Below are 14,130 nucleotides of genomic sequence, written 5' to 3'. Positions count from 1 at the left end.
TAAAAAAAAAAAAAAATTAAAAACAAACCACAATTGGTTGCATCAAATGCTAGTATCAAACAGCTGATGTAAGTCAGAGGTGTTACACCTGCTGGCATTTCTGTAATCTCAGGACTTACTAGGCTTAAATTTCTTGTTGGGGCTACAGGAAGCCCAGGGAGGAAAAAACATATTTGTCCTCTCTGTCTCCTTTCTGAACTGGAGTTGTGTGCTGCACCTCCTCAGATCACCACTCTCCTCTCCAAAAGAAATGAGATTCCATGGATTTTTGAAAATGTTGGCCTATTCTCTTTTCCCCGCCTGGTCCTGCAGGACCCAGGATGTGTACGAGCATCAGATTCTCGTATCAGCATCGGGCATCCTGCTGATGTAATGAAGCTCCTGGGTTGGTGCCGATGTGGCCTCCAGTGAGGAGCAGAGGAGGTATTTCTGACTCGGAGATGATGTGAAGAGGTAGGTGGGACTCTTGTGCTGATTTAAATGAAGTCCGTGTGCAGGCATTCTTCTTTCACTGTTAGGCTCACTTGTAACTTCTGTTGTGCACTGATTGTCTCAACCTGAGATTTGGGATTGCAGTGTTGGAGGTGGGAGCCTCCAGTGCTCCCTGTCCCAGCTTCCCTCTGGCTACTAACATAGAAAACAGAGAAGTTGCTGTAAATTACTCTCTCTGTTCAGCTGCTCTTCAGCTGACAATCATTTGTCTGATTTGCAAATGGGTAACTCAAAGATAAAACTTAATTAACTCTCAGGATTAGATTTCAAATCTGTATGTTAGAATTCAGCATTAGAAGCTGTTTTTATGTTGCTTTAAAATAAAGCAGTTTGGCTCGTTAGTGTCGGTGGATGGTTTTGATTTGGTCGGAAACCTTGCGTGAAGCAGGACACGAACCTGCAGCTGCTTTGGGACTAGTCAGCTCCATTTGAGAGCCAAGATACTACCTCTTCAGCTGGGCCAGAGCTTTCTCTGTAAACCACTGTAGTGTAGAGAGTTTTCACATCAAGGACGACTGGCTTCTCGGGCTCTGTGCCAATAACTACTGAATTATTTGGAACAGTGTAATAAACTTCATTTTATTGATTTATTGCTTTCGGTTGCTTGAGAGGTAACCAGTATGGCCTGGTGTTGGTATTTATAAAAATCCTGAGCCTGCAAGATCTGCATAGCTAACACTATTCTGTTCAACAATGGAATGACACTCAGAGCTTTGTGGTTTGATCCCTTAATTTTGTAGAAAGCAAATGTTTTCCAGGGAACATTGCAAACAGTCTGCTGGCAGCATGTGGATGTTTAGTGTAGAGTTCAGGAGTTTAATGCTGTTGCCAGCATTGATACTTTTGATATGAAAGGGGTTTTTACAAAAGCTTTGGATACTTGTTTTTACTGTCCAACAAATGTCTTTAATATGATTGTTTTGTGTATGTTTCACTAGCATTTTCCCACGTGTTTGTATGGTTTCTACAGGTGAATGTACTGTACATTCTGCTTTGTCATTTTCTATTATGGTTTATACTAGAAAGCCTGCATGGTTTATACTGTATTGCAGGCAAGGACTGCATTAAAACCATTTTTGGTTAATTTATTATACTTGTGAATTCTTATTTCCTAGGTCTTCCAATGTTTTCCCTCGGGCTATCTTTGGAAGCCTTACACAACTTTAATTAACTGGAATTATTATTGAGTAGAGAAGGTTCATTTGTACCAAAAAAAGGATTCAGAGAATCCTGCCCCCTTGTCTTAGCAGCGCTGTTTGGAGCAGCCAGGCCTCTCAGTGGGATGCTTACCTTCAGCCATTTGACAAGAAATAAGAAGCACCTGCTTGTGATGGGCTTGTGAGGGCACAGTATGATCCTGCATTTCCTAGAACATGGACATTTGTAACAGGAGTAACAGACTGTATTGTTCTGATCTGTCCGTTGTTCAAAGTTAGATTAAAATAAGATGCTGGCTAGTTGATTTGTTGCATATTTTGTACTTACTGCCACAGATCAGAAAGACAAAGTTGGCAAATAGATGAATGTCTGATTCATACAGCCTGCACTGAATGTTTTGAAAGAGTGCAAATCAAAGGGGGCTGCATCTGTCTTTTGACTTTAAGCCCTGCTGCTCACTGAACCCAACTTTTTGCCAGTTTACATTTCTGTAGAAGGGTGAGTGAGAGAGACTGAACCACAAATGTTTTATGAAAAACTTCAGCACTGTAGAAGTAGAATTTCTGTAAATAGTGCTTCTACCATTCTTAATTCCCACCTCATTTGCAGACAGGGCACACGCACTGCAACAGGAAGATTACTATTTCAGTACCAGTGTTCAAGACAGCTGCAGGTGTTCTACTTTTGAAAGTAATATACAGAGATCAAAATTCAGAGGTGTTTATCTTTTGGTTTTGGCCACCATCCAAATGAAAACTGCCAGGAGTGCAACGTGGCTGCTAACGATTACGGTGATTTCCAAGTGCACCCATCGTTCTTGAGTAATTAGAGTGGCTGTACTGGCCAACCTGGAGTGATGGAAACATCAGCACTAGAAACGAAGCGTACACCTTGATCACATAGTTGTTTTATTTTGCTCTTGCAAGCAGCCACAAAACAGGCTATAGAAGAATAAATAAATTAAAGCAGAGAGTGTAGCAGTTAATACAGGTACAACATGAAGATGCTTGACTTTGCCATGATTTGGTGTTTGTTACTGCACTTGGTTCTGTGTTGGAGCAGTAACCAACAAGAAGTAATCTAGGTCAAGTATTTCCCCCTTTGGCCAAAGAGATTTTTAAACGTGCCCTCAACCAACTCTGCTAGAAATAATAATAAAATGTAGAATAGAAAAAACAAAAACAAAACAAAAACAAAAAAACCTCTTATGTAATATTATACAGTCATTATCAGTTTGTTCCAAGTGTGTCAGTCCGTTCCAAAATACTTCTGTCCAAAGTGTGTTGGTGCAACTGGATGAACTTCTGTAGTTAAAATTGTGATTTCTGGGAATTCCTGGATAATAGATTTGGCACCTTTTGAGAGAGAGAAAGGCAATAATGAATGTGGCACGACAGCTGTATTTCAGCCCCACCTGTTAAATCATAAGCAGAATTATGTGGATGGCTCTGCCTCTGTTCTTCCATCTCATTTCTGCCTTAGCTGACTGCCTACAATTGCAAAATGCAATGTGGATTGTCCCGGGTTTTCTTATTTGATTTTAATCTTCTTTACCACACGTGTAACTTCCAATCTAATCACCATTACAGCACAGTTGATTTTTGATAGCGATTTCTGCCATGGCCAATTTTTAAGAGAACCCCCAAGATCCATGTTCCTACTTCACACAAACAGCCGGCAGACCGGCCCAATGCAATCCGTGGCTCCTGTGCTTTGGAGCAGCAGGAAGGTTTGCATTACCTGGTGGCAGCGCTGCAGTCTGTGCTTGTAGGAATGCACAGGCTTTAGGAATCCCCACTTACATGTACCTGTTCTCCCTCTTCTGCCCCTCACAGCCCCTCAACTTACCGTGAGGTGTGGAGAATAGGCTTAGCAGGATAATGACACTTGGTTGTACGCCATGTTCTATAAGAACTTTTACAGCCTCAATTACAGTATTACCAGTACCTAAAAGAGGAAAAACAAGATTTTCTCCTGTTTGAAGCACTCACCCTAAGCCAGCTGAGGTTAGTTGTCTGCATTAGTGCTGGTGTGTGGCTGAGTGGAGATACTGTCCTTTCCCACTGGGCGACTATCACCTCAGCTAGCACTAATTATAGAAGACTTTGGTCTCCTGACAAAGAAACTTCATCTCTACATTAAAATAACTGACTGTACCAGGTCTAAATGCTGAAGTCAGTGGATTTTATTAGAGCCCTGAGGCAAGAACGCTCATCTAAAATAGCAATTAAGAGCTCCGTGTGCACGAACAGAATTATATCTTAAACTGGAAAAGTTACTTCATCCTGATGATGTCCTGATACATTTTTAATTGCATTTAATTTTAAAATAATTTAGAATTAGAGTATTCATCAAAAAACTCTTTGAATAGTGTAACAAAAATACTGTAAGGAATCTTTTCTCACATAAAGTGAGTTTTCTAAATGTTGCCATCAGACTGTAATGCATCAGCCTTCCTCCCACTCAGCCGTACCCAACCGATATCTGCAGTCACGTTAACGCGGGCTGACCAAATCCCTGCTCTGTCACCTAAATCAAGCCAAACTATAATAAAAGCCCCCGAAATTCAGAAACTTTCCTTTTAATACAGAACAATCACTGCTCAGGCAAGCCCAGCCATAAATAATACGGATACTTACTTAGTATTGGGTACATAAGAAGAACTTTTCTCCTGTAAATGTCTGGTGGAAACTTAGCATAGTACACTTTTGCTCTCTGAGTTTCCTCATCGCTCTGTATCAGGATCTTTCCTATGCGAATTGACCTGCAGCAGTCCCGTAAACCTTGTTCCATGGCTTCGCCTCAAAACAGCAGGGAAAAATTGTTACGTGCTAAGGAAGGGCACAGCTACAAGATGTTACAATTAAACAACACAGCCCCAGTACTGTATCGATGAAGATTCTCAAAAGGAGTTTTTCTTGGTTCCTAGTTTTTAAAAGACTGTAAGCTATTTTATTTTCCTCTGTTTAGACAGAAAAAAACCAAGTCTGTTCAGTGTTACTTAGTTCCCAGGTGTTAGTGTTCTCATGTACTAGTGCAGGTTTTCAGGGCGGAAACATGAAAACAAACTATGTCATAATTCACATGTGGTTTAGAAAACATCTTTGAGCTTTGCCCAGAGACACTGCAGTGCAGAAGAGCAGCACGGGAACCTGTGGGGATTCCCAAAGTTTCAAACAAAATAATACCGTCCCTAAGCACAACTCATCTGGAGAGCTATTTTTGAGGAGGAAAAAATCAGAAACAAACGAGGAAGGAGAGTTGTTAGAAAAGAGGTAAGATGAAATCTGCGGCAGTTATTTGATAAAATGTTAAGGAAACATTACTTGACATTCTGTGATCAAGAACACCCAAGAAAGAATGGTAACTAGCAGGTTTAGCTGAAACTGCTGCAGAGAAGTGTGGTTGCACTTTTTTCAAAAAGAAGTTGGTTACAGGTTTTAAAGATGTATAACTCGTACTCATTCAACAACCAAAATCTGCCTACCACTTCTCATTATGCTGACTCCACAGTTTCCCTTTTCAAATTTCACTCCTTCATATTTGTATCCTAGGAGAGGAAAGAAACCAAATGTCAGTGGCAATGATTGCTCCCTTCTGTCCCTTCCTGGTGCCCTTTCAGGGCACACTATTTTAAGTGACCCTGGTGTGAATGGAAAGGAGATGCCCCCACATACCAAGGGGACAGTGCTGAGCTCCATGTATCTCAACAACTGGCATGAGCCAATCTGCACACCACATCCTGCAGTCCTCGAACAATGGGAACAGGACCAAAAACTACTAAAGAACTTGTGCTTTCTTTACTTGTAAATTGCTTCAGAAGTGGTATTGCTGTGAAGAACGTGTGGCAAAGTTACTTATGGACTCCGCATGTTTCCCTGCCTGACTGAAAAGTCCAAGGGCTCCCTTAAAAGAGATGTAATAGGGTATTTCATTAATGGCCTTGAGGGACATTCTGTTTTTGAGCCTTAAAGAATAGAAATTGCTATGCTGACAGCAACTTACAAATGCTTGGAGGAAAAGAGTTCAGTATAGGTGAGCAAGAATTCATACGTAAGCGTTTGGATTTCCAAGGCACTGTTCCTCCTGGCGTTAGCACATCTGAGGCCCTTTCAGCTTCCTCACCAGGTACAGGTATTGAGCAGAAGTGCTGCCACACTGACAGAGAGCTGACATAGTGTCAGAGGGTAAGACTCGATGGTGTGGCCAGGAATGATGGCAGAACGCAACCTCTTCACCAGCATGACTTGTGGCCAGACAGCAAGGTCCAAGACACTCGCTGCCCACAGCCAGGCAAGCAGCCCCCTGAAGAACCACTGAGCTTCAGAATGCTGTTATTGCAGGGGTACTGCCAGTCAGACTGTGTAGTGCAGAGAAGCTAACGGGCATTGAACTACCTGTCACCAGCTGACCTGGAACAGATGTGAAGCCAATGCTTGAGAAGTAGCTGCTGATCTACTTTAAAATGAGCAAAGGTAAGTGACTTTGCCTTCCTGAGTGCTTTCTTACACTTTAGCCAGCTTCAAACGGAGTGCTTTCAGCCCATCTTTTCTGCAACTAGAAGAAGGGTAAAGAATGCAGATGATTTATTGTGAAGGGTAGAGTGGAAGAGCGCACTAATATACACAGAGCTGCTCTCAGCCTGAATAAATACCAGCGAAATCCTCAGGGAGAGGAGGACTCACCTGGTGCAGCTCTCACAGCAGTACCACAGGCTCAGAGCAGGTACTGGAATGGTTGATAGGTAGTAAAGCAGCAGCTTTGCTACCTGAATACTGCCTGCAACCTTCTGCATCTTTACAGTCAATAGGAGCACACCAAAAGTACTGCACTGAGTTTCCTCTTACGTGAACATAGCCACTTTTTATTTCCTGCTTACCATCACTTCCAGCTGGCCCCCTGTTGCAACAGGGGCAGATTTAGGCTGGCAAGGTAAAATCACTCGTGTAGAGCACTTTGTGAAATGTCAGCAGTTTTTAATTCAACATTACAATGTGGGCAAGTAAAGTGATAGTGCATATACAATGGGAAATTTTCAGTGCAGTTTTGCAAGACCAATTTAAAGCCTTAGTAAGATAATTATACAACTGTGTTCTGTTCAGCTGTGTTGTTACACATTTTCTAGCTTTTTTAATACCTTGAAGGGGCCTTAACTCTGTACTCTAACTGAATGTTAAATTGTTCGAGCCTTTTGTAATAGTTCTATGCTTTGTTACATTGATTAAGCTTCCACTTCCAATCCTGCCGGGTGGAGGAGTAATTTCCCACATACCTGTTGGAGTGGTCACTGTGCATTCTGTGTATGGCAATTGATTCAGTCCCTCTTCAACCACGAGTCTGATCTGTGGAACCAGAAAAAACTTAAAGGGATCTGTTATCTATAGAGATAAGAAATGCTAGCTGTTTTTGCAAGAACTAGGTGAAGACCTCACAACCAAAAGGATCCTCTTTTATAATAGATAAGGACTGATTTAAAGGGCGTTTTTGGAGCAAGGTGTGTGTACGTACAAATCAAATGAAAGCACTGAAAAACAAAATTGGCAGGAGGAGCATCCATCAGTAATGACGTGATAAAACTGACTTGTTTTCTACCATGCAGATAAAGGCATGAGAGACAAATCTTCCACCAGAACCACCAATGTGAAATTCCACTTTGCTGATAGAAAATACTACTGCAAAAAAAAGGAAAATTCCCCCTTGAGTTCTCCATCAGCTATGCTCCAAACTACATCCACATTTTTGTGCAGAAACTGCAGTGGTGCTGCCCAGAACAGCCAAGGGAACTGTAGCAACGTAAATACACCACCAAGTGCCCCAAAACAAGTCTCTTTACCACCCTTTCTTTCTGGCTCCTGTTGTTACGAGTGCACTGCCAAGCAGCTGTGCTTCCACGCCGTATGGATGGCCCAGGTGCAAACAGAGTTTGTAAGTAAGTCATACATCCCTCCAGAGGTCAGAGAACTTGCAGCTGTACTCAGGCAGAGGCACTGAAACGTGCTCATCTGGGCCCAGAATGACTGCCCATGAAAGATGCTCTGGGCATTACAGATGTAGAAAATTCTCTCTGCTAGTGAGCCAAAGATTCATAGGCCAAAACTGCTCAAAGAGAACTGCTGCCGTGCCAGAGAAATCTATTAAAGCAAAAGTCACTGTGTAATGGCAGAAATGAGGTGACTGCTCCTGGGACTGAATGAGTGCACTGCTCGCTTCAGACAGTGCTCCTGAAACAGCCCAGACCAGAAGGATTCCTCTGTTCTTCCATCCTATGTGATCTCAGCACACACACATACAACACGAGGAATTAGAAAAGGTCCTTTAAACTAAAATCCAGCTTTGAAGGTGTTTTCAGCAATTTTAGTATGGCAGCTTTCTTTTTTCAGGGGTGAGTTTGTGACAGCTGCTTTCAGAGGTGGTAGGTAGAGCCAGTGAAGGGGCTCAGCTGGAGAGTGCAAGTCACATCTACAAGGAGCAGAAGAGCAGTTCACAAGTTTAGCCAGGTAACTCAACCACTGCTTCCACTGATGCAAACTGCACATAGGAAACGGGCCCTTCTGCAGTGTCGGTCCACTTCTTTCCATGAAGGGAAGGCAGCTTCCCATCATACTCCTGTCTGAAAGCAGACTTGTTGCTTCAGTCAGTTCTGGACACTGTAATTCAGAAATGGAATGACAGACATCTTGCATAAACCAAGACATCCTTGATTTAATTTCAGGTTTCTGGTACGTTTCCTGAGTCACGTTTGATGAAACTTTTTTCCCATACTGCTTTCTTGTTGACAGGGCTGGCATCAGTCCGCATTACTGCACAGTTTTGGCAGATGAACTAGTGTAGGTCTATAGTCAGATTACAAATCTCCTTGTTTTTACTACATGTATCAATGTTTTATGAAGAGGCTGGGAGGACTCTTTTGTTAACTTGTCGGTGCTGATAAAACATTTATGTTTGTGCTACACTTTCTGCTGCCCTCACACTGAGCTACGATAATTTCCACCCCTTCACCCTGTGATTAAATGTCCAGCAGCTCTGCTGCCATTGCTCAGAAGCAGAAGCTGAGCAAGTATTGCTACGGCCCCACAAGAGCAGGGAGAAGTGAAGCTTTGGTCCCAGCGTGGAAGAGTTCGACCAGATATTAAAACCATGAGTAAAAGTTAGCAATAACAAGGAAAAAAAAGTCTATTTTGGAGGGAGTAGGGGAACTAAAACAACTGTTCAATTGCCATTAAAGTGCCAAGGCTTACAAAATTCAGTTTATGCATTTAATGCTGATACACAAAACTATAAAACTGCTAATAAAAGCCAGAGCTTATAACAGACGAGGAGTTTCAGCTAACTACCACACAAACACTTTGAGGATGTTAAAGTGTTTGTGAACCTGCCCTTTCTTGGCCAATTAAGCACATGAATAAAGTCTCCTTACCACACTTAAATACCACTGAAGAAATCAGGTTTGACCAGTCCTTCAGGGTACATGAGCAGAGGAATTTGGATTTAGGCAACCAGAGAAAGCAGGTTGGCCATACTGTCATTTAGAAGAGATGCAGTCGCTACATAAGGCAACCAGGCCCAGTGCAGGTAGGGATGGTGAAGCTCTGAGCAGACAAACCTTGGAAGAGGCACCCCAAAAGATACCTGTAACCCAGAGCATTAGGCCTTATAGTTCTTATGCCTGCCTGCAGTTTTGAGAAAAGCAAAGCAGTGAAATTCCAATAAATTAGAATTTAAATCAACTAAAAAAAATTATTTTAAAAGCTTCAGTTGGACTGGGTTCCAAATGAACTAAATACTGGAGGAGCCAATATAGTCCTCTTCTAATTGGTGGTTAGACAGTAGTCTAACTGCACTGTAGGTGATAACTGCACTAATTTCTTAGATAACAGTGATTTCTAAGAGGATCCTCTACCCCTCATGCTGCAGTTTTTCTCAGAAGCTGAAGGCAGACCAGCAGGACTGTTGGTATCATTTCATGTTTATACAGCTCTTCTCACCTCAGGATTCCAAACCACTTTCAAAGTGTGCATCCCCACTCTTGCTATGGGTGGGCAGGAAGGTGAGGTGACCCGTTCAGCACCACACATTGCTGCTGGAAGGAACCAACTCCTCTCTCAGGCTCCAAAACCAAACAATCTGCATTCTGCTCTCTGCAGAAAAGCACTGCAGTGCTGTGAGCTGGGGGCTGCAGGACAGGACAGGTGACAAACACCTCCCTGAATCCAGGCTGCAAGTCAGTTTTGCCCGGTCATTGCCAAAAACTGGACATAGGACATCCTCTGTCTCTCTGGGAGACGTCTCCTTGTCTTGTTACTGGCTCTTTTAGCCCACACCACACTGCTATAGCTCTCACTCAGCTGCATGCAGCACTCACTCATCTGACTGGACCCAGTTCATTGGGTACCTCCTACCAAGACCTCATAAAAAAATTCTTAGGTGTCTCAGTAAAAATGCTTCGGGCTTAGTGAGCATCTCACTAGCTCTGCAGAAACCCTGCACGGGTGTCATCAACAAAACACTTGTACAATGTGTGGCTGCGGGGCAGCACTGATCTGAGGGCTCAGCACAGTCATGTAGCACCTTCAGGGCACTCTACTCAGCTATCTCTTACCACAGGTTACAATGACTGATCATTTCCTGGGCTAGAGGCTTCCTTCCCTCACCTGCTTCTCCCTCGCAGACACAAGATAGGTTGCCTTCCTCAAGACTTTAACCTCTCCCTTGCAGCTGCAGGACCTCAACACTGGCAGTCAGTTTCAGAAGCCTTTTGCTAACCTTTACCCCAAGTATCTTTGAATATTTCTTACATGCCATTCCCTTGTGTAAGAAAGAAACTGGCAAAATAAAAAAATCTACCACTATCAACCCATCAGCTTTAAAATCTCTCCTTAAGCCCTCTTCCTAATGTCACCTTACAAAACACTTCCCACTAGCAACTGCCACCTAGTAGCAAGCTTAATTTCTTTCTCATTTTCCTTCTGCACCAACGTTAAAGTTGACAGGAAGGGCTGTTCTTATGTGGTGGGAACCCAATGTAAGGTAAAATGAGAATGTTAACCAGAAACTCCTCCTGTGACAGCAGTACTGAATGGGAAGGGGCCTGGCACGTGGACTGGAGATCTGTACCCTTTAAAAGTGTGGCAACTGCTGATGTTGGCCTTTGTTGGCTTTCTTAATCTTATTCACACATTTAAGCAAATGAAGAAGTTAAAGCCACAAAAAAAAAACAAAAAAAAACCAAAAAAAACAAGGAAGAATGACCCACACTTGAGCTCAGACTTTCACAAGCTGTGGATGTTTCCTGTGCTGTTCCAACTTATTCAACAGCACGAAGGACATTATGTCTATTTAAACAGTGTCTGCTGAGAACTGCTGGCACAGAACAAAGCTGGGACTGTGACTTTCTGCCTGTTCCTTATGAAGCACTATTGGCAAAGAAGGATGTTCCAGTCGGTGACTTGATCCAGCAGTTACAGGGATGAGTTTTGTTAGCTTGGACCTTTACTGTTCCTGGAGAATGGGAACGGCAGACACATGCTCAAGAAGGGAAAAGTGGAGGGGAAAGCTAGAAAAGCTGCAGTGATAAAACGTGCTGCAGTCACAGCCTTCAGTTGTGGGCATAGGAAGCCCTGAGCAAGTCTAGATCAGCCATGGATTAAGATTGGGCTAAACCTGTCTGGTTTAGTGCTGGTGGCTGAATGCTCCCTGAACTGATCTTCGTTAGAGGGGGAAAGAAAGGCTTTTCTCATTAATGAGTGTGCATCTGCAAACAGGAAACACCCCCATGAATACCAGTATAGGTGTGGGAGTGGGTGTTGTAAGCACCTAATTTACACGAGATAAATGCTGCATTCCCAACAGTCTTTGTTCTGACTTCCTAAAATACACACGAACTTCAAACTCTCTGCCAGTAACTAACTACCCCATGGTTAAAGGCAGATGCCCAGTGTGGGTGCACACAGAGCGGCTCATCTCACACACAGGTGCCAGGAGGCACTTCTGCATGCAGTCAGTTGCTAATATCTAGACTGCAGGAAACGGTACAGATCTGTTCACAAGATCAGAAGTGCTTTTTTACACTAACACCTAGCTATCTCTAGCCTCTGCGCATCTCTTTTTAAACAGTCTTCTCTTACTGCTACTTCTCGCTGTCCTAAAGCGGTTGTACTTGGCATCAACAGTTTCTGGAACCCTCTGAGACGAGTCTGTAACAAGGAACAGAAGTCCCTTAGAAAGTCGCAGCGCAATCGCAGTTTCCAGTTTGGAGAAGTTCCTCTCACGCCATTATTCTTGCCTGAACGATCCATTTTATCAAAGAGTTACAAAGCACAACACCAAGAAGAAGAAGAAATGCTTCACCTACCAGACGATCAGCAGAAAACACGAAGTCTCCTCTACTGGCTGTCCTGAAAAAGGGAACAATTTCTGTTTTAAATCGGGGAATAATTTTAAGGACATTGCTTAATTATGGCAGTTCTTCAAGGACAATATATTCCAGGGACAGTTTATAGAAAAGTTTCCTGCCGGATTCCAACTTCATCCCGCAGAGATCCTACTTCATGGGTTTTGTGGTGGGTGGAGGAGGCTGAGGGGCTGGAAGCTACCGAGGGCCTTGCCTCTTATTACTGGCAATGCTGCTGCACCGTGTAAGCAGCAATTAAAGCATGAGAACATAAGGCTGATATTCCACCATTCCATGTACCACCACTCCAGCTCAGCTCCAGCACCTCAGAAGCTCAGATCTCAGCAGCACGATAAATGTTCTGCATCTTTAAGTAGGAGATCTTCGCTTTGCTTGCTCTTACATCACTCAAACCATGGGACAACGATAACGCAGATTAGACCAGTGAATGAGCAGGGATGCACGAATACCACCACAAAAACGCCTCTCTGCTGGCCTCCAGCTTGGGTGAAACTTCTTGCCAATGTGCCTGCTTGGCTTCTGGCCCACTCGGAAGACAGGAAGAATGGGCTCACCTCTTCCTGCCGCACACTATGCAAATATGCCACGTTGAAAGCTCGAGAGAAGTAAGACCAGGTTTTAACACCTTGCTTCCCACGTCAAGACACTGTGGTCAAGGAGCTGATGTTTACACTATTGGCCTTACAAAAATCCTCCAAATTAACATCACATGCACAGCAGTTATGCCCCTCTCTCATTGTCAAACTACGATACCCTGATACACTGTAAAGAGAGTTGTGCACTCAAACCCCAAGATTCTGCAACATCTATGTTCACGTGAGTGGAAGCCAAGACATTTACCTGCCCAGTCCCTGTGCAACCAGCACACACAGCTAGCCATGCTAGAAGACAGTTTGAAGCAGTCTGGCAGCCTCATCTTTCTCCTTGTGCACAACATGTTATTCATTATATGCTGCTTGTTGTTACTCTTTTTGCTCTTTCCAGGAATGACAGGCTCTGCCTAATTTTCTGCTACTTTGACTTAATCAGAACTAGTACTCAAACAAACCCCACCAAACAAGACAAGCCTTGCCATCATACAAAATGCTTCTGTTAGGATTTCGAAAGGGATTCATAATTCCCAACTGTGGTGAGCACAAACCCAGAAAACTGACAGCAAGTAGCAAGGAGTGCAGGTGGTGTATTATGAGTTTTCTCCAGACTGGACTGTGGCATTTCAGAAAATTTACCCAAATTCCATTTAAGGGTGGAAAGGTAAACCTGACAGTGTCACATCTGCAGCTTTGTTTGCAAAGCGATGCACGTTCAGAGTGAGCACTATGAATGAATACAAGATACCAGGTTTTAGTTACCCTGCCCTTGCACAGAGACTCGGATGCTCTCACAGCCAGTTCACAGAGCCGCCTTAGCCAGCTGTGCCCGGCTTTGAGGGGACAAAAGACAACAGAGAATTGCAGAGGCGTGCACAAAAAAAGAAACCCAAAATAATTATGAAAACGACAGAGCCTTTGTGCACCTGCAGCTGGAAAGCTGTCACCAGGTCTCAAACCCTATATCATAAAGGTGTTAATTTCTGGTGGCCAGAAAAAACGACGGGCAGAAGCACGGCCGTAGGGTGTGAGCTTTGCTGACATCAGCAGGCAGCACGATGCAGGGCACAAGGGCTCATTCTGAACCTGAACGCTACCCACCCACGCTGCTCACCTCTGGGTCCAGTGGTGGTGCTCACATCACAGCAGGCAAATTGTGCTTTTAATAGACGCCAGCTATGTATGTTTGTCTTACGTTGCACGCTAAATTTAATACACTATAGTATCACCTTCCATGTGCCGAGCAGATACAGACGTGACCAAGGGAAGTACGCTCCCACCGCCAGGGCAGCCGAGCACGGCGCACTGAATCATCACGTCCTGAGCACCTCACTTTGCACATTCGGCACAGGGGCACCATTTTGCATTCATTTTTGCGCTTCTGGTTTGGAACGGAGGGCTCACGGCCGGGGGAGGAGCGGGGCAGCCGTCAGCTAAGGGCGGCGCTCCCCGAGCAGCCGGAGCGGCGAGCATCCATCC

General features: G+C 43.8%; 1 protein-coding gene across 1 annotated transcript; it reads right to left on the bottom strand.

Annotated features, from left to right (window-relative positions):
• Positions 1 to 2,535: 2,535 nt before the first annotated feature.
• Positions 2,536 to 12,941, bottom strand: UPRT (uracil phosphoribosyltransferase homolog). Its single transcript, XM_019618046.2, has 8 exons — positions 12,902 to 12,941; positions 12,511 to 12,610; positions 12,002 to 12,044; positions 6,923 to 6,992; positions 5,138 to 5,200; positions 4,290 to 4,451; positions 3,499 to 3,597; positions 2,536 to 3,005 (listed from the first exon to the last, which is right to left on the bottom strand). The coding sequence occupies exons 1-8, from the start codon at positions 12,939 to 12,941 to the stop codon at positions 2,899 to 2,901; spliced, it is 684 nt and encodes a 227-aa protein (XP_019473591.1). The 3' UTR covers positions 2,536 to 2,898.
• Positions 12,942 to 14,130: the final 1,189 nt, after the last annotated feature.

The sequence above is a fragment of the Meleagris gallopavo genome, chromosome 9 (genome assembly GCF_000146605.3).
Source record: "Meleagris gallopavo isolate NT-WF06-2002-E0010 breed Aviagen turkey brand Nicholas breeding stock chromosome 9, Turkey_5.1, whole genome shotgun sequence".
NCBI lineage: Eukaryota > Metazoa > Chordata > Aves > Galliformes > Phasianidae > Meleagris > Meleagris gallopavo.
This window is presented reverse-complemented; position numbering and strand designations above follow the sequence as displayed.